Here is a 21,133-nt window from a genome sequence, read left to right as displayed (position 1 = left end):
CATAGGTTAATAAAAAACACCAACAGGCTCAATTACAGATACAATATGATATACAGTGCACAAGGACTACAGAGTGAGGTCAAGAGTGCCAATATATACTCTATTAATATGTTGCTGTTGATACATATGTGCATGTTGAGCACTGCAGGATGCAGTAGTGCAAATTAAATTGTCAAGGTGTACCAGAAGATGACCGTGCAATCAGCAATGATGGAAAGTATGCCTGTGCTGAGCTCCCCCTGACGAGCAGGGCTCATGCACCCAATAATTGTTTTAATGATGATGAAAATTGTAATTAATTGTAATTTTTAAACTAGTGCTCTCTCACTTTTGGACCCTACTGTATACAGTATATATTCAACATTCAGCATGTAAATTCAATCCTGAATATGCAAAAATACAGAATGTTCTTGTCATAATAGCAAAAAGTCAATGGAACATGATAATAGAGAAGTCTATTACTGTATAAGTAGTTAGTTATTTTTTGTAGTTAACTGTTTTATATGAATTATGCACTGTAGGTCTATCAGTGTCTCAGATATTAGAGCAAATAAATCCTGCTGAAATATTACTTGGTTTCACGACTTAAAAGAAGAATTTTATTACATTAATACTGTTAGTTAATAAAATCGGTGTAAAGAATTGTTTTTTTGAGTATCTTTGTTCTATAGCTTACTCACTGAGGGAGATATTCTTCCAACAGATATTCTTGTTAATGTACTTCTGAGTATCAACATATTGTAAAATGTGTTTTTTAGCTCTTCCTTTTCCTTCCTTCTGCATCCTTTTTCTACTTTCTGTTTCTGTTTCTGTAAGAACAGGTCCAGTCCTACGTTTTTAATTCACTGAAAATATTCTCCAGGAAAACAACGAGCTGTTTCCTGCAGTTGTTAATTTTGACTTACGCAGCAGTAAATGAGGAATTTTTCAAAGGGGAAAATATTCTGTAATTGAGAGACATTCCTCCACCAGACATTCATGAAAATCCTTTTCTAATTACTGTATCAACAAATCATTCTCTGGACCACAATCATTTATTATTATTTTATACAATTTAATCCCCAATTAAGTTCTTTTTTTTTTAAAACATGACCTATGAATTATGCATAATTTATGCGATAGGTACAGTACATGATGATGGACTATAAAGGGTAACATTTTCAAATGCCTCATTTACAAGTGTCAAAAATGTATATATATTCACACTCCCATTTTATTAATTCAGACACTGAAAACAAATAGCTTCAGATCACCTTCTTATATACAGAGTAGGAGAGATTTTCCTCCAAAAGATATTAAAGTTAATGTATTTCTGAGTATCAAAATACTCTAGAAGGCGTTAATTTTAGCACGTCCTTTTCATAATCCAGCTTTCTATTTTACTTCTCCACAGTGCTGCAAGAATGGCCCCTGACATTTTCTTTTATTTCTTGGATTCATTGAAAACATTCTCCAGGGAAAACAATTCAGAAATCAGTTTGATCAATTTCTTCTCATTGGATAGTGTGCTTATAAACAAGTGGTCATATGGGTGAATGTGTCAGGCAAATGTTCAAATTGGACATTTTGCGGCACAGAAAGGAATTACATTTTTAAATGAAAACGAATGTCATATTAAATCCACACCTGATCAAAGAATAGTATGAGAGTAAATATTGTGTGTATATTACACTGTACATTAAAAAAATATATTTTTGCACCTTGTTGAATTTAGTTAATTAAAATGGGCAAATGAAACACAATTCTTGGATTTGTTTTGTCACAACTTCATTTTATTGTGTGCATTCAGTTTAAATGTGTAAAATGGAAGGTCACTTAATTTGCATTGTGACAAATAATTTTCATTGGCAATAACCATATGTACTGTACATGTAATGTCAGGTTCCCAGATATGACATAATTAATGTCTACATTTTTTATTTTTATTGCAGTATTTGCACGGGTGGTGTTGTGTTTGTTGTCCCTTTGGGTTTTGTGTCATGTGAGTGCATCTAATTCCAAAAATATGATTGTTGAGTGTCACCATCAATGTGGTTTGTGTGTTGGATGTTAAGGACCTTGCATGCCAGGGGCCTTGGGAAGCTTAACGAGTATTGACACTGACTACCACCCCTGGAGTCGAAAGTTCAAAACCAGGGCATGCTGAGTGACTCCAGCCAGGTCTCCTAAGCAACCAAATTGGCCCGGTTGCTAAGGAGGGTAGAGTCACATAAGGTAACCTCCTCGTGGTTGCGATTAGTGGTTCTTGCTCTCAATGGGGTGTTTGGTAGGCAGAGAGTAGCATGAGCCTCAACATACTGTGAGTCTCTGCGGTGTCATGCACAGCGAGCCACGTGATAAGACGTGTGGACTGATTGTCTCAGAAGCGGAGGCAACTAAGGCTTGTCTTCTGCCACCTAGATTGAGGTGAGTAACCGCACCACCACAAGGACATTCCAAGTAGTGGGAATTGGGCATTCCAAATTGGGCATTCCTTGCATGCCTGGTTGGAAAACTTCAGATTTTTTGCTCTTACAATAACAAATGTTTGACAAATTAATAAATAAACAGAAATGGTAGCTATAAATTGTTTATTGAAGGCTTAAATGAAGGTTTTTATTTTTTGAGTGTAACCCCATCTTACAATATGTGTAAAAGTTTAGCAACCAGTTTCTTGTGATGTGATCTTTTTTAATTTTTTTTTTATGGTGAGCTTCTCACGGACACCCATTGATAATAAGCCTTTTTTCTGGCTTTTCTCAGAATATTCACATCTGCAAAATTCTCAAACCACCGGCCTCATTTACTGCTGAGCATGCAGGCCTGAAATAAAAGAGGAAGCAAGCAACATGTTGTTTTCTTGAAGCATGCTTTCAGTAAATCTAAAAGAAAAGTACCTACTTCATTCTCACAGGAGAAGAATTGGTGAAGAGACAAAGCAGAAAAAAAATTACAATGAAAAGGAAGAGCTCATTCTATAATATGTTCTTACTCAGAATTTAATTTAAATAATTAGCTATACTGTTCCTGTAGGAGCAATACTGTATCTCTCTATGCAGTGACTTCAAGTGGTGAGGGCTCTTTCTAAGTATTAAGACAAAAAACCTTTACTTTTCAAATTTTACATGGCAGTCTTGCTTATTTGCATTATATTTAGTTGCATAATGACATTAAAGCTCAGTACACAGAATCACAAATATAAAAGTGCTGATCTGTGGAGAGCGAGGCCAGGAAAGCTGAGTGGTTAAGGATTTACACCTGTGCTAAAAGCTGTTTGTGTTTTCAGTGAGCTGTGGAGATTAAAGGAGAGGAGACGGTGGCAAATGAGAGCGAGAATTGTGCTTCAACTGCCTGTGTGTGTGTGTGTGTGTGTGTTTTGGAGTGTTTGCTGAAAAGCCGTTTCCCGCTTCCTCATTCCCTGCAAATGAAGAATTTGTTACAGTGGTGCCAAAACCCGGGAATCGAGGAAGATTGAATTCATGGAGTCCTCGCTGCTGGTCAAAATCGTCAAGACCCTCACCGGCATCCACCAAATGCAACATCAGGCCCTCCTGGAGCTGCGGTCGGAACAGGAGCAACGGTTCCAGGCCCTGTTGCAAGCCCAGGTGGAGGACTGACAGGTGTTCCAGAGCGTGCTGCCACAGGGGGGGATACTCAAGCAGCGACCCAGACAGAGGCTGCTTTTCCTCAGATCACGCTTGTGAAAATGGGACCCCAGGCCTTCAAACTTTTTGAGCATACCGCAGAGGGGTCGGGATGGTCCCGTGCACAGTGGGTGGTCAGTTTATTGCTGCTGTTGTCGAGGAAGGTTCAGCTTGAGCCCCAACAACTACCAGTTGCAAGTCTGGACCTAAAACAAGCCATACAGCGACGGGTCAGCCGTAACCCAGAACAGCGCTTCCGTGCACTAACGTTTGGTGAGTTTGGCCACCATCGTCGACCGTCTGCCAAAGGGAACAGCAGAGTGGGTCCAGTACCACCATCTGGCATCGCTGGAAGAGGCAGTCCAGCTGGCAGAGGACCACTTGGCGATATGTCCGGGAGCTGGCAAATCCTTTTCTCTCTCCCTCTCTTTCTTCCCCTATGCCATACCATACTGTTCCTGTCCCTACCCCCAGAGATGGGGGTTAATTTCCCCAAAGCCTGCTCCCTGGACCCGGGGTGTTTCTATTGCCCCAACCCCCCCTTTCTCCCCAACAGGTTGGTGAATGCGGGGCTGCAGGAGTGGGGGTAAGGTCTAGGCCGGTGTGCTGGCGCTGCTGGGAACCGGGACATATCCAGGAACAATACAGGCATGTTACAATGCCAACAGGCATTTACACAAGTGAAAGCTGCACTCTTGAAAGCAGACAGGCCACTCTTGCATTCTCCTGACTTCCCTCTCCCTTTTTTGTTACAGACGGACTTGTCGGACAGGGGGTTGGGGGCTGTATTTTCCCTGGTAGTGGAGGGGGAGGAGTGCCCCTTGCTGTACATTGACTAATGACTAATGTAATGGAAGCTCTCGGTGCGAGAGAAGTACAGCACAATAGAGAAAGAGTGTCTGGCCATCAAATGGGTGGTCCTCACCCTCCGGTGCTACCTGCTTTGGTGGGCCTTCACCCTCTGTTCGGATCACACCCCACTCCAATGGCTCCACCGCATGAAGGATACCAATGCATAGATCACTCGTTGGTGCTTGGCACTTCAGCCCTTTAAGTTTGAGGTGTTCCACAGGCCAGGGGTGCAGATAGCAGTAGCCGATTTTATCTCTCTTGGAATGGGGCAGGGGGAGTCGGTGGCAGGCCGGACGGCTCCCTGGCCTAAATCGGGCAGTGGAGGTAAGTTGAGGCGGGGGTGTGGTCGAGCGGCGATATGTGGAGAGTGAGGCTGGGAAAGATGAGTATTTAAGAATGTACACTTGTGCTAACAGCTGTTTGTGTTTTCATTGTCACACCACCTGTGTGTGTATGTGTGTTTTGGAGTGTTTGCTGAAAAGAAAAGAGCTATTTGTAAATAAAGACTTACTCATTGCAATGGAGTATGCCGTCTCCCGCTTCCTCATTCCCTGGAACTAAGGGATATTGTTTTATATTGCTTTGAAACCCTTTGACCTCATTATAGAAATGTGCAGGTCATAAGTTATACATTTCATTCACAGTAAAGCTGCTTCCCTCCTACTTTCAATAGATTTGCATGTTTGTGCTCTCAGAAGCAAATTTGTTTTTGTAATTCTCATGTCTGAAAATTGTTCCCAGAAATGGAACTACCACAGTTTATAGATGTAAAGGGATAGTTCAATTAAATTATATTAGATTTTTAGAAGATGGTCAATGAAAGTAAATGTTGAGACTTACCTTTTGAAGTTCTAACAATCACATAAAAGCAGCATAAAAGTTATCCATACGACCCTAGTGGATTAATATATGTCTTCTGAAGCAATGCAATCGCTTTAGCTGAGAAAAGATTTTTCTTTATTTGCAATAAATCTCTACTTCAACTTTCAGTTTGTGAAAGTGAAAGTGGATATTTACAATAAAAAATAAATTCAATATTGATCTGTTTCTCATCCACATCTATCATATTGCTTCTAAAGACATGGATTTAACCATGGAGACGTATGGATTACATTTATGTAGCCTTTATGTGATTTTTGAGCTTGAAAGTACTGGTCACTATTCACTTGCATTGTGTGGACCTACAGAGCTGAGATATTTTTCTAAAAATCTTGATTAGTGTTCAGCAGAAGAAAGAAAGTCATACAAATTTGGGATGCATGAGGGTGAGTAAATGATGAGAGAATTTTCCTTTTGGTGAACTATCCCTTTAAAGTTGTTTTGTAGTTACCTCTTTAAATTGAATTGAAGTTCCATAATTCTTTGCAGTATTAATGTACAGTATACCTGTTTGGGCACTTTGGGCCACACACTTTTGGGTTTATCTTTTCAGGTATGCTGATTATTCTGATTATTATTATTATACGATTATTATTCAGATTATTATTATCTCCAAATGATAGCCAATGCTCTCAAAACAATTCACACAGCTGACAAAAAAGACTCTTACTTCTGCAGAACAGTTCAATTTCAATACATAATGAGACACTGAATTCTTTTCTGATAATTCATTTATTAAAGCTAAATATTAGCATCAAAACTCTAGATGTTTTTTTCTATACAATTCTTAAAATGTTCAGCTATAGACTCAAAACTCTACTATTGAAAAAACACTTTAATCATAAAAATCCTCAATAAAGACCTTCCATGTGTATCGAAGTTATTCCTATTCTTCCGATGAAAAGAGGATGAGGAAGTTTACAGTGAAAAAAAAAAAAACACTGGTCCAATACGGTCAATACTTTCATTCTTAACAAGTGTGTCATAAGTTCTGCCGGATGTGTTCATTCATATCAATCACTGCTTCTACTTGTCATGATAGAGGTCTTGACTGGTCATCAATTCCCACTAAAATATTTCAGTCATTCTGACTTTCACCACTAGATGTCAGTAGAGGATATACAACAGTGGAGAAGCAAGACGCTGTATCATCGAAAGACATCTGTATTGTTGATATACGACTAAACCTTTAGAGAAAGACATTCTCTTTATTTATTACTTTTGCACATTCAATTAATAGATAGCCTGCTATATACTATATATTCTGTTAATTATGCCAGATTCACACTATCATTGCCCACATGAGCAGCACAGCTTGATGTGCCGAAACGTGCCAACTGTTGGCCATAACAACTGATCAACATAATTACTTGAATAATTATTTATGTCTGATGGGTGATTGTGTGATTATTATAACGTTCTTAAAATTGGTTAGCCTCAATTTAAAGGCTCTAAATCTAAAGGCTACTTAATTCTTTTGTACATTTATTGCACCTGAAAGTTACACGTGACAGTGTGTCTTCACTCACATAGGTTACTTTTGTTTTGGCAGACAGAAAAGAGAACTGAGCTTGGTATATATTTCTGTCAACTTCTCAATTTAGACAGCGTAATACACATGACCACAAACTTTAACTGTGGTTAAAAGCGTCACTCTTAGTACGTCAGACCAAAATGGTCATAAACAGTTCCCAAATATCCCAGTATGTCTTTTCACATTACAATTAAAGGAATAGTTCACACAGAAATGAAAATTATGTCATAATTTACTCACACTCATGTCATCCTAGATGTGAATGACTTTCTTTCTTCTTCTGAACACAAACAAATATTTGTTTTTGAAAAATGTCTCAGCTCTATAGGTCCATTCAATGCAACTGAAAAGTAACTAGAACTTTGAAGCTCCAAAAAGCACATAAAAACAGCATTAAAATAATCCACACGACTCCAGTGGTTAAATCCATTAATTCAGAAGCAATAAGATAGATGTGGGTGAAAAACAGATCATTATTTAAGTCCTTTTTAACTATAAATTCTCCTTTTTGTCCAGTACGGGATGATATGGACAAAGAATGTGAATCACTAAAAACAAAAGTACAAGAATGTGGAAGTAAAAATGAAAGTGGAGATTTATCATAAAAAATACTTACAAATTGGTCTGTTTCTCACCCACAACTATCATATAACATCTAAATACATGGATTTAACCACTGGAGTCACATGGATTACTTTTATGCTGCCTTTATGTCCTTTTTGGACCGTCAAAGGTTTGGCCACCATTCACTTGCATTGTATGAACCTACAGAGAAAAAAATATTCTTCTAAAAATCTTTGTTTGTGTTCAGCAGAAGAAAGAAAGTCAGTAAATGATGAGAGAATTTTAATTTTTGGGTGAACTATCCCTTTAAGCTTGGTTTAACGACTATTAACTAAGGACACCATCAATCCTGGTTTAGGCAACACTTCTCTAGCACTGCTATTAATTTCTGGTGAATTACAGGGTCAAGTGTATGGTATAAAACTTTTTTAGCAACAGCAAACAATGTTTGCTTAATTAAATATTCATGTAGTTCCCCCCCCCCCCCACACTGTGTTTAGTTCCCTTTACAAAAAGCTTCACTTTGATGCTGCGCTTTTGCTAAGCGCTACGGGGAACAACTCTAGCTGTGAACCGAGCTGAATAATGTGTGAAGCACGTCAATGAACATTGACCGGAATTTATAGCCTCGGCTGATGTAATCATTAGATGCACCTGCGGCCAGGCTATAAATGGATACGTCACCAGGAGTGGGGGTAAGGTCTAGGCCGGTGTGCTGGTGCTGCTGGGAACCGGGACATATCCAGGAACAATACCCGGTGCCAACAGGCATTTACACAAGTGAAAGCTGCACTCTTGAAAGCAGACAGGCCACTCTTGCATTCTCCTGACTTCCCTCTCCCTTTTTTGTTACAGACGGACCTGTCGGACAGGGGGTTGGGGGCTGTATTTTCCCTGGTAGTGGAGGGGGAGGAGTGCCCCTTGCTGTACATTGACTAATGACTAATGTAATGGAAGCTCTCGGTGCGAGTGAAGTACAGCACAATAGAGAAAGAGTGTCTGGCCATCAAATGGGTGGTCCTCACCCTCCGGTGCTACCTGCTTTGGTGGGCCTTCACCCTCTGTTCGGATCACACCCCACTCCAATGGCTCCACCGCATGAAGGATACCAATGCATAGATCACTCGTTGGTGCTTGGCACTTCAGCCCTTTAAGTTTGAGGTGTTCCACAGGCCAGGGGTGCAGATAGCAGTAGCCGATTTTATCTCTCTTGGAATGGGGCAGGGGGAGTCGGTGGCAGGCCGGACGTCTCCCTGGCCTAAATCGGGCAGTGGAGGTAAGTTGATGCGGGGGTGTGGTCGAGCGGCGATATGTGGAGAGTGAGGCTGGGAAAGATGAGTATTTAAGAATGTACACTTGTGCTAACAGCTGTTTGTGTTTTCATTGTCACACCACCTGTGTGTGTATGTGTGTTTTGGAGTGTTTGCTGAAAAGAAAAGAGCTATTTGTAAATAAAGACTTACTCATTGCAATGGAGTATGCCGTCTCCCGCTTCCTCATTCCCTGGAACTAAGGGATATTGTTTTATATTGCTTTGAAACCCTTTGACCTCATTATAGAAATGTGCAGGTCATAAGTTATACATTTCATTCACAGTAAAGCTGCTTCCCTCCTACTTTCAATAGATTTGCATGTTTGTGCTCTCAGAAGCAAATTTGTTTTTGTAATTCTCATGTCTGAAAATTGTTCCCAGAAATGGAACTACCACAGTTTATAGATGTAAAGGGATAGTTCAATTAAATTATATTAGATTTTTAGAAGATGGTCAATGAAAGTAAATGTTGAGACTTACCTTTTGAAGTTCTAACAATCACATAAAAGCAGCATAAAAGTTATCCATACGACCCTAGTGGATTAATATATGTCTTCTGAAGCAATGCAATCGCTTTAGCTGAGAAAAGATTTTTCTTTATTTGCAATAAATCTCTACTTCAACTTTCAGTTTGTGAAAGTGAAAGTGGATATTTACAATAAAAAATAAATTCAATATTGATCTGTTTCTCATCCACATCTATCATATTGCTTCTAAAGACATGGATTTAACCATGGAGACGTATGGATTACATTTATGTAGCCTTTATGTGATTTTTGAGCTTGAAAGTACTGGTCACTATTCACTTGCATTGTGTGGACCTACAGAGCTGAGATATTTTTCTAAAAATCTTGATTAGTGTTCAGCAGAAGAAAGAAAGTCATACAAATTTGGGATGCATGAGGGTGAGTAAATGATGAGAGAATTTTCCTTTTGGTGAACTATCCCTTTAAAGTTGTTTTGTAGTTACCTCTTTAAATTGAATTGAAGTTCCATAATTCTTTGCAGTATTAATGTACAGTATACCTGTTTGGGCACTTTGGGCCACACACTTTTGGGTTTATCTTTTCAGGTATGCTGATTATTCTGATTATTATTATTATACGATTATTATTCAGATTATTATTATCTCCAAATGATAGCCAATGCTCTCAAAACAATTCACACAGCTGACAAAAAAGACTCTTACTTCTGCAGAACAGTTCAATTTCAATACATAATGAGACACTGAATTCTTTTCTGATAATTCATTTATTAAAGCTAAATATTAGCATCAAAACTCTAGATGTTTTTTTTCTATACAATTCTTAAAATGTTCAGCTATAGACTCAAAACTCTACTATTGAAAAAACACTTTAATCATAAAAATCCTCAATAAAGACCTTCCATGTGTATCGAGTTATTCCTATTCTTCCGATGAAAAGAGGATGAGGAAGTTTACAGTGAAAAAAAAAAAAAAAACACTGGTCCAATACGGTCAATACTTTCATTCTTAACAAGTGTGTCATAAGTTCTGCCGGATGTGTTCATTCATATCAATCACTGCTTCTACTTGTCATGATAGAGGTCTTGACTGGTCATCAATTCCCACTAAAATATTTCAGTCATTCTGACTTTCACCACTAGATGTCAGTAGAGGATATACAACAGTGGAGAAGCAAGACGCTGTATCATCGAAAGACATCTGTATTGTTGATATACGACTAAACCTTTAGAGAAAGACATTCTCTTTATTTATTACTTTTGCACATTCAATTAATAGATAGCCTGCTATATACTATATATTCTGTTAATTATGCCAGATTCACACTATCATTGCCCACATGAGCAGCACAGCTTGATGTGCCGAAACGTGCCAACTGTTGGCCATAACAACTGATCAACATAATTACTTGAATAATTATTTATGTCTGATGGGTGATTGTGTGATTATTATAACGTTCTTAAAATTGGTTAGCCTCAATTTAAAGGCTCTAAATCTAAAGGCTACTTAATTCTTTTGTACATTTATTGCACCTGAAAGTTACACGTGACAGTGTGTCTTCACTCACATAGGTTACTTTTGTTTTGGCAGACAGAAAAGAGAACTGAGCTTGGTATATATTTCTGTCAACTTCTCAATTTAGACAGCGTAATACACATGACCACAAACTTTAACTGTGGTTAAAAGCGTCACTCTTAGTACGTCAGACCAAAATGGTCATAAACAGTTCCCAAATATCCCAGTATGTCTTTTCACATTACAATTAAAGGAATAGTTCACACAGAAATGAAAATTATGTCATAATTTACTCACACTCATGTCATCCTAGATGTGAATGACTTACTTTCTTCTGAACACAAACAAATATTTGTTTTTGAAAAATGTCTCAGCTCTATAGGTCCATTCAATGCAACTGAAAAGTAACCAGAACTTTGAAGCTCCAAAAAGCACATAAAAACAGCATTAAAATAATCCACACGACTCCAGTGGTTAAATCCATTAGTTCAGAAGCAATAAGATAGATGTGGGTGAAAAACAGATCATTATTTAAGTCCTTTTTAACTATAAATTCTCCTTTTTGTCCAGTACGGGATGATATAGACAAAGAATGTGAATCACTAAAAACAAAAGTACAAGAATGTGGAAGTAAAAATGAAAGTGGAGATTTATCATAAAAAAATACTTACAAATTGGTCTGTTTCTCACCCACAACTATCATATAACATCTAAATACATGGATTTAACCACTGGAGTCACATGGATTACTTTTATGCTGCCTTTATGTCCTTTTTGGACCGTCAAAGGTTTGGCCACCATTCACTTGCATTGTATGAACCTACAGAGAAAAAAATATTCTTCTAAAAATCTTTGTTTGTGTTCAGCAGAAGAAAGAAAGTCAGTAAATGATGAGAGAATTTTAATTTTTGGGTGAACTATCCCTTTAAGCTTGGTTTAACGACTATTAACTAAGGACACCATCAATCCTGGTTTAGGCAACACTTCTCTAGCACTGCTATTAATTTCTGGTGAATTACAGGGTCAAGTGTATGGTATAAAACTTTTTTAGCAACAGCAAACAATGTTTGCTTCATTAAATATTCAATATTCACACTGTGTTTAGTTCCCTTTACAAAAAGCTTCACTTTGATGCTGCGCTTTTGCTAAGCGCTACGGGGAACAACTCTAGCTGTGAACCGAGCTGAATAATGTGTGAAGCACGTCAATGAACACTGACCGGAATTTATAGCCTCGGCTGATGTAATCATTAGATGCACCTGCGGCCAGGCTATAAATGGATACGTCACCAGGTGTTGTCAGAAACTCTTTTTTCAGAGCGATTCTGTTTCTGTGTGTTTCACAAACCCTGTCAAAACTTTCTTTCCTCTGTTAGAAGTTAGAATCAGTTAGGCAGTGTGCAGTGAACGTTGTTCTCTTCTGTTTAGAAAAAGAGAGAATGACCGAAAGCCGCAAACAGTGCGTGTTCCCCTCTTCTCGCTCTATAGCTGAAGAGGACACACATCAGTTTTTGCTCTGTTTTGTTTGGGGGTAAGAGCACGCTGCTCTCGCGTTGCAGCAGGGTGGGTGCGAGCACTGCGATTTGCTTTAACAGGCAAATTTGCTTTAACACGCTTGCTTCCGTGAGTCAGCACTCACAAAAAAAAAAAAAAAACGTTCGTGGGGCTCTTGCATGGATTTGGCTGAGGAGCAAGAGACGGGTTGATCCCTTTCTCTCACTCTCTCCCCAAACCCAGCTGGTCCTTCACACATGATCTCGACGCTTCTGCGGATCATGAGGTGGATCGCGATTCTCTTCCCGCCTCCGAGCTTTCCGTCCACGACAGAAAATCTACGGAGGAATTGCTCGATGTTGTTACTCGTGCGGTTGCCAGATTGGACTGGCCACGCGAAAAAGAGACCCCCAAACGCTCCAAATTAGGAAGGGAACGCCTCATGGGTCCCTTCCCTTCTTTGATAACCTCCATGAAGAGCTTTTTCGCTCATGGAGAACCCCCCAAAAAAAAAAAATATATATATATATATATATATATATATTCTTCCCGTGTTCGCATACCCTCAACGTCATTATATTCGACTATCGTGGGTGCTGAGGCACAGCGGTATTCAGTGATGCCGCTGGTCGAAGAGACGCTTGCGGGATATCTCTCGCCGGGCTCGGCATCGTCACTTAAGAAGCCCTCTCTCCCCTCAAAGCCTTGTAGGACAACCTCCACTTTAGTGGGAAGGGCTTATCAAGCAGCAGGTTACAGGCGTACCAGGCTGACCCCCTGGACGACCTGAGTGTGGGTTCTGCACTTGACGAGCAAGCCGCAGACCCGCCTCGGTCCTGACTGAAGGGAGGCTCAAAAGCAAAGCGTGGCGAGTCGTGCTCCTCCTCCCAGGGATTGGGGACAGTCTCGCCGCCCTCGCCAGCCCCCGAAGCAAGACCCAAGAGAAAACCCTGACGGTCTTGCACCTAGATTAGGGGTAGCTCCCTCGGGACGGGCGCGTGCTTCACTTCACCCCTCCCGGTACCCCCTCGAAGCCCCTCCATTCCCGCCACCTTTTGGTGTTTCGGGTTGCAGAGGCTTCCATCAAAATTGGGTGTTTTCGCTGTTCCTGCATTTTATTCAGGACATGAAACACCCGACAACCCCTCAACAGGAAGTGTTAAAATATAATACCCATCTCAGAGATCCTGGCAGCGTGGAAACTCCTGCCGGATATATTCTTTTCTGTGGGTCTTATAAAGGCGTCAGGATTTAATTCACTCGCCGCTTTTCCGTGTTTCAACGGCGTGTTCTCACTACCGTAAACCGGATTTCTTTTTTTGTAAAAACAAAAGACTCAATCTCCTGGTTAAAGGGGCCATGGTATGTGTTCCCCTTCCAGAGAGAGAGTTAGGTTATTACACTAAATACTTCCCGTTACCCGTGGAGGGTGAGGGGTGGCGTCTGGCTTAGATCTTAAAGCTTGAACTACCCGTGGGTGTTCAAGTCCAAGATGATGCCTGTCAAGACGGTCGTGTCTCAAGCCCTACAACTCGTTTGGCTGGTCACCATCGATCTTATGATGCACTTCAATACTTCATTTAGAAGTTCTGCCACAACATGGAAAGTTCCTGAGGTTCAATTCCGGGGGCGAAGCCTTCCAGGGTCAGGTTCTTTCACCCAGCCTAGCCCTTTTTACCCGCACATTCACAATGCATGATGTAGAGCTGGCTCCTTGCGACTCCGGGGCATCTGCATTCTGAATTATGTAGACGACTGGCTGATCCTAGCGCAATTCTAAGAACTGGCAGTTCAGCACAGGGACATTGTCTCAGCTCATCTGTTTCTCTGGGGTTGAGGCTCAACGCCAAGAAAAGCGTCCTCTCTCCCACTCAGAACACTGTCAATCGGGGCATCGTATGGAGTTGAATCACAATGCGGGCACAACTGTCTCCCGCTAGTATTGAGTCCATTCAGATCACCCTGAGCAAAGTCAGGCTAGGTCAAGGTTGCACTGTTATCAGTATCAACGATTTCCAGGTCTCAGGGTGAACGCGTCCACAGTGATCCCTCTGGACCTTCTGCTCATGAGACCGTTTTTGTTGTGGCCAAAAGCCAGGGGATTTCTTCCAAGGGCCAAAACCCCTAGGCTAAATAGGGTTACGCGCCTCAGGCTTCGTTCCCTTTCTATGTGGTTCAGACCCCGGTTTTCTGCCTTGGGTCCCATTCTAGGTGCGTCTTGTTGTCGCAGGCTGCTAACGACAGACGCCTCCCTGATGGAGGTTTGCCACGCCTCGGTGGGCGGGTGGGCATCCTTGCTAGGACCTCTTCATAGGGTAAGACCCCCCTTTTTTAAAACCTCTAGAGTCAGCGTTTGGTAGACTTCTGACTCTCAAGATGGTTTTTCATATGGCAATTACGTCTCTAAGGAGACTTGGGTACCTACAGGCTCTGTCTCTTTTGCCGGCCTGTTTTGAGTTGCCCCAGGTAGGACCAAAAGCATTCTTTGCACCCTCACCCTGACTACCTGCCCAAGGTGCCTTTCTCGACCCTTGGCCAGTCATTCTCTAAGCCTTCTGCTCCCTGCCGTTTGTAATGTCGGAGCAGCTAAATACTACTCAGACTTTGCCCAGTCTGTGCCCTTCAGAATTATGTCCACCGCATTTGCTAGTGACGTAAAGTCTTCACTTTGAAGCTGTGACCGGGTTGTCACTTTGGGTGAGGGACCTTACTGCCCCGGCCTACGAGGCGCGCGGTCAAGCTTCGCCAGTAGGTTTTAGGGCGCACTCTACCAGAGGGCTCTCCTCCTCTAAAGCCTTGGCTAGAGGTCTCCCTCTGCAGCAAGTTTGTGGTGTGGCAGGTTGGTCCTCTCCGCGCACATTCATTAAACTTTTATAGTTTGGATGTTCTTGCCACTCTGGGCTCTTACGCCCTTGAGTTGACACCGAACAAGTTTGTGGTGCGGCAGGTTGGTACTCTCCGCACACATTAATCAAATTTTATGGTTTAGATGCTTTGCTACTCCGGACTCTTATGTCCTTGAGTCGACATCTCAGCCCATGCCTAAACAAGTTTGTGATGCGGCAGGCTGGTCCTCTCCACTCACATTCATCAGTTTTTATGACAAGTTTGTGTTGCGATAGGGTTCTCTTCGCACACATTCATCGAACTTTATGGGTTAGATGCTTTGCTACTCTGGGCTCTTATGCCCTTGAGTCGACATCTCAGCTCATGCCTGAACAAGTTTGTGATGTGGCAGGCTGGTCCTCTCCGCTCACATTCATCAGTTTTTATGACAAGTTTGTGTTGCGATAGGGTTCTCTTCGCACACATTCATCGAACTTTATGGGTTAGATGCTTTGCTACTCCGGGCTCTTATGCCCTTGAGTCGACATCTCAAGCTCATGTCTGAGACCTCTCGTGTTTTTGTGAGTACACTGCACAACCGTAGGGGTCTGGACAGCCCCAAGTGCGGCGGCGTGGGTATTGCGTTCCCTGTAGCGCTTAGCAAAAGCGCAGCATCAAAGTGAAGCTTTTTGTAAAGGGAACGTCTCAGGTTACACGTGTAACCCTTGTTCTCTGAAAAAAGCAGAACGAGATGCTGCGCTTCTTTGCCGCACTGGGACGTCCCAGGACTGCTCTTCAAAAAGAAGTATCTGACGACACCTGGTGACGTATCCATTTATAGCCTGGCCGCAGGTGCATCTAATGATTACATCAGCCGAGGCTATAAATTCCAGTCAATGTTCATTGACGTGTTTCACACATTATTCAGCTCGGTTCACAGCTAGAGTTGTTCCCCGTAGCGCTTAGCAAAAGCGCAGCATCTCGTTCCGCTTTTTTCAGGGAACAAGGGTTACACATGTAACCCGAGACGTTTCAGCATCTGAGGGAAACATTTAAAAGTGTTGAAAAGTGAGTCTAATTTTTTTCTTTTTTATTTAGTATTATTTTTAAAATATTGACAATGTGCTTGTTTTGTGTTACTGTTAATGGTATTAACCTTGAAAATACACTAAGTAGAACATTAACTGAGAATTTACAAATGTAGAATCTCTAAATCTTACTTTCCAGGATTACTTACCAGGGTAAAGTAAGAAAAGTATGAAAAATGGAAGATAATCCAGAATTACATTAGCTATTTTAAACGATCATCGGTTACCAGTTTCAAGTGCGAATGACCATTAGAGACCAAGATAGTGATTACAATGACCAAGTTCATTTTAAATAAATTCAATCTTTAATATGGAGAGGTTAAGTTTGTGGCAAAAAACATTAAAGTTACATAAAATACAGCAAACACCCCCTTATTTATCCTTGTTTATCCTTTAATGACACAATATAAAAATAATCAGAATCATATCTTTTTTTCTATTATGTATTGTATACACAGAGCTAGAGGATATAATTGTAATTCTTCAAGTCAATAGTCTGCAATAATGTATCAGCAGTGAACACACTCTTTAGAAATACATTAGTAAGACAAATAAAAGATGAGTCAAAAATATAACATTCAAACAATGGGAAAAAGAAACCAAAAACACATTCGGGATTTAACCCATAGCTTCAGTGTGCTGATCAATTAGTGACAATGCATTTGTCGGTGAGTGCAGGTATTTTTTTTTATTCTTTCAAGTAGCTGTTTCCTGGCTTCACTCTTGGGAGCTTTCAAACGAGTTCAGAAAGCAGAGGATGCAGGTCACCATGGTTACAAATTCACCTGGGCACTGATGCGCCTGCTTTTAATAGTCTGGATGTTCTCCTGAACCCATGAGTCAGTGGGTCTGGCACACACCAGACGCCCTTTAACTGTCTTAAAGCTGGAAAGAGAATAACAATAGAGAATTTTAAGCATATTTACTTTATCAGCATAAGTAACTTTAAAGGAATAGTTCACATGGGGTTTTTTCCATATAACAAAAATTGACAATAAAACACCAAATCAGCACCAAAAAAGTAGTCAATAGAACTTGTGTTGTTTAAGTCTTCTGAAGTCATACAGTGGCTTTGTGTCCAAGTCATTATTCACTGATAATATTCCCCTTCGTGGGGGGGGGGGTCATTTTTGGAGCTTAAAGAAATATTCCGGGTTCAATACAATTTAAGCTCAAAATGAACAGCATGTGTGGCTAATATTGAGTACCATAAAAAAAGTCAACTTACAATGGAAGTCACTGACATTAATTATTCTGATAAAACTAATTTATTATTTGAGCTGTAAAGTTGTTTTACAGTCATTTAGAGTTTAGGGTTTGCTGACATACAATCATCATGGAAACTAAGTTGAAAAATTGACTAACTTTACACAGAAAAAGCTATTAAGTACCTTTATCACACTAAAATCATGTTAACATGCATATGCATATTTGGGCTATAGCTTTGAAATAGTGAAGAGAGACAAGTCAAAATAACATATTGGGTTAATCAATATTATGCCACAAATGCTGACGATTGAGCTTAACTGTACTGAACCCGGAAAATTCCTTTAACCGCAATGGTTGCTATTAATTGTTGTTGTATGGAAAAGATCTGTATGAAAATTCTACAAAATATATTTTTTATGTCCTTTAGAAGATAGAAAGTCATACATGTTTGGTACAATTTAATTCATTTTTGGATTAACTATTAATTTAATCTGTTAACTATTCCTGTAAAAATGAAAACAAGAAGTTTAGAGATTCGGAGGGAAATACTAACAGCACGGCTTCAGTGGGGCACTGCTGGCTTGTCATACTGTACTCAACCACATGTTTGGCTGGCAAGGGACGGTCCATAAAGGTATAACAGCATTTCTTTGCTCCAATACGCAAACCTGGAATGCAGAATACACAACCAATGATTTATCAGTTCGCATTGCTCTATAAACATGTAAACAAAACTGTAAACAACATTTGAACCAAAATAAATGCCAATATACAAACAAGACTGTACGTGTACAGATATAATGTCTGTACCAGTATAGGCCTAATGTTAAAATGATTTATATATTTAATCGTAGCAACTTTTTAATATACTAATCTCTAGTTCTCATTTATCCTACCTTCACTGAGCGTAATTGCGGCCAGAAGCACCACCACTGTCGAGAAAATACAAAAGCGAGAGGTAGTCATATTGGCTGCTGTGTTTGACTGGATGAATGAATGGAGAGTCTGCTGGATGAGGTGAAGCACTCAAGCTGGACTTGCTGCTGTGTGGTTCACTGTCCCAGTCCTCAGCCTTTATAAGGAGTGTTTAGTTCGGGGAGACCCCTCAGTTGTAGATAGGGGATTTCACTATGAATTCTACCACAGAATCCAGCGGTATCTGCTGCCCTCCCACACGTGCATTTGACCTTAACAAATCTAATTTAGGCCTCGAGGGAAACAAAGCAGTCTCGTTTAAAAAGGGACAGCCCTATTAGCAAAACTTTCAGTTCCTCTTTCGCTACAGGTTTTGAAACAAATCACTTGAGTACTAAACATAATGTGTCATTATACTGTACTAACTAGAAAGACACCAAGTCCTTTAATGTATAATAATAGAAAGATTATAATGAAATGATTAATTATAATAATTAAAATGTAACATTATAGTATAATTAAAATAATTAAAAAATAAAGAATATATATTATATACAATTATACATATTAATTACATTTTAAAATAAATTAAAATTAAAATTATAATATATATATATATATATATATATATATATATATATATATATATATATATATATATATATATATATATATATATATATATTAAGTAATTAAAAGTATAGGGGAGGATGGGCTAATAAACATTTCCACCGTTATTGCCCAGAAAATATACAGTTCATTAAACACATGTTGATATTCTGTGACAATAAGCCCCAATAGCAGAACTGTGTGGGAAAATGTAACTTATCCTGACCTGGCATTTTTAAATAATAACCTTTTCCTGGGAACACAGTATCATTTTTTGTTTAAATTCAAAATTATTAAATCGCAATGTGATTCTGCATTAAACATATATTAATAGTCCACTTGGCAATTGTTTAGTTGATATGAAAAACTTGGAAGATGAATTGTCCTGTGGTGTGACATGCTATACTCCATCTAAAACTAATTTGAACAACATTTTGCTATTTATTATACATGTAGCTTTTTTCATGATATTAACTGAAAGACTACATGGAATATTTGTACTTTTATAAATGTTTTTGTCAGACTGCAGGACCAATTTAAACGAGGAGGTAAAACTGTAATGTAGCAACTAAATCTTACTAGCATATTTAAAGAAACTCTGGCACTATGTTTAAAGGAGCCAAACAGCCCATTCGGTATCACAACCTCTTTCGAAAAACCATGCTAACGTATGACAAATGACATCAGCCACATTATAGCATGAACTGCTGACATTTGACTCATTCGTTTGTACTCGCTCGGTGCAGGTTTCTTACGGTTGCTGTTATTGTTTTTAATTTTTTAATATTGACAGTTTGATCATTGCAGTAACTTCAAGCTTCAAAGCCAAATCACATATTATTTGAGTGCGGTAAAGTTAGCTTTATATGTGACATTCGCGACAATTCCAATTAAACTCTCCGTGCAAATCACATTTCAAGCCAAACCAACCTGGACATGCAAAGGTTTTCTTTGCCTAGCACAAAGCTGAATAAAAAAAAATTGGTATTATGACATCACAACAAAAATATGATATGTTCTTAAATATATCCCTTTTGTGACACAAGACTCTGTTTGTGGAATTTACGTTCTATATGTTTTCAAATAAATATAGTAGTGTAAATGACTGTAATATTCTAATTCCATTAAACTCAATGACCGTTTGACCTAGAGACATGAAACCGTGTAAAACTCTCCGAATATTATTCTTCATATAGCACAAGACTTGTTTTTGGGAGTACACGTTCGGTCCTTTTTTACAGATTCAATTATCCCTATAAGAACGTGCATGCGCATACAAGCTATAATAGGCCCTATACAATGTATTGTCGTTTAATCTGAGGTAAAGACTCACAATTTATGATACCAGCATTGTCAGATTACTGCTGATTTGATCGTAATCTTGAATAATTGTTTTTTAGATTTCAGTCTTTACCCATTCAAGTAGATAGGAGATGCAATTTTATGATGACGCTTGTTTACATTGGAAAATAGCTGCCGAAGCTTCCAAAGATGGCCGCCTGTGGACTTGCTTACTAGAAAGACTTTGGTTTAAACCTAAACTTACCTAAAACTAACACTGTCCTTTTGCTTCCTTGCAAGCACTTTATTTCATCCACCAAATCATACAAATATAGTTAGCATACTTAGTTTATGTAAACTAATATACAAATGTACAAACTCTCTCTCTCTCTCTCTCTCTCTCTCTCTCTCTCTCTCTCTCTCTCTCTCTCTCTCTCTCTCACACACACACACACACACACACACACACACACACACATGTTGTGTTTCCATGTTTTATGGGGACTTTCCATAGACATAATGGTTTTTATACTGTACAAACTTTATATTCTATCCCCTAAACCTAACCCTACCCCTAAACCTAACCCTCACAGAAAACTTTCTGCATTTTTACATTTTCAAAAAACATAATTTTGTATGATTTATAAGCTGTTTTCCTCATGGGGACCGACAAAATGTCCCCACAAGGTCAAAAATTTCGGGTTTTACTATCCTTATGGGGACATTTGGTTCCCACAAAGTGATAAATACATGCTCACACACACACACACACACACACACACACACACACACAGAAGAAACCTGACATTTGGAAAATTCCACAGGAAATACAGAAGAGTAAACAAAACTCCCTGGCATCTCATGATTCATCAGGAAATACACAGACTTTGAATAATGAAATATATAATTAAATTAACAAAAGCACCTGAAAATCTGTACACTGTTGTCT

General features: G+C 39.4%; 1 protein-coding gene across 1 annotated transcript; it reads right to left on the bottom strand.

Annotated features, from left to right (window-relative positions):
- Nucleotides 1-16,499: 16,499 nt before the first annotated feature.
- On the bottom strand, nucleotides 16,500-18,419 carry LOC127638608 (C-C motif chemokine 5-like). Its single transcript, XM_052120192.1, has 3 exons — nucleotides 18,276-18,419; nucleotides 17,933-18,047; nucleotides 16,500-17,055 (listed from the first exon to the last, which is right to left on the bottom strand). Exons 1-3 carry the CDS (start codon nucleotides 18,343-18,345, stop codon nucleotides 16,944-16,946), a joined length of 297 nt encoding a protein of 98 aa, XP_051976152.1. The 5' UTR covers nucleotides 18,346-18,419; the 3' UTR covers nucleotides 16,500-16,943.
- Nucleotides 18,420-21,133: the final 2,714 nt, after the last annotated feature.

Source organism: Xyrauchen texanus, chromosome 46, assembly GCF_025860055.1.
Source record: "Xyrauchen texanus isolate HMW12.3.18 chromosome 46, RBS_HiC_50CHRs, whole genome shotgun sequence".
Taxonomy (NCBI): domain Eukaryota; kingdom Metazoa; phylum Chordata; class Actinopteri; order Cypriniformes; family Catostomidae; genus Xyrauchen; species Xyrauchen texanus.
The sequence above is the reverse complement of the archived record's forward strand: the minus strand, read 5'-3'. Positions and strand labels throughout refer to the sequence as shown.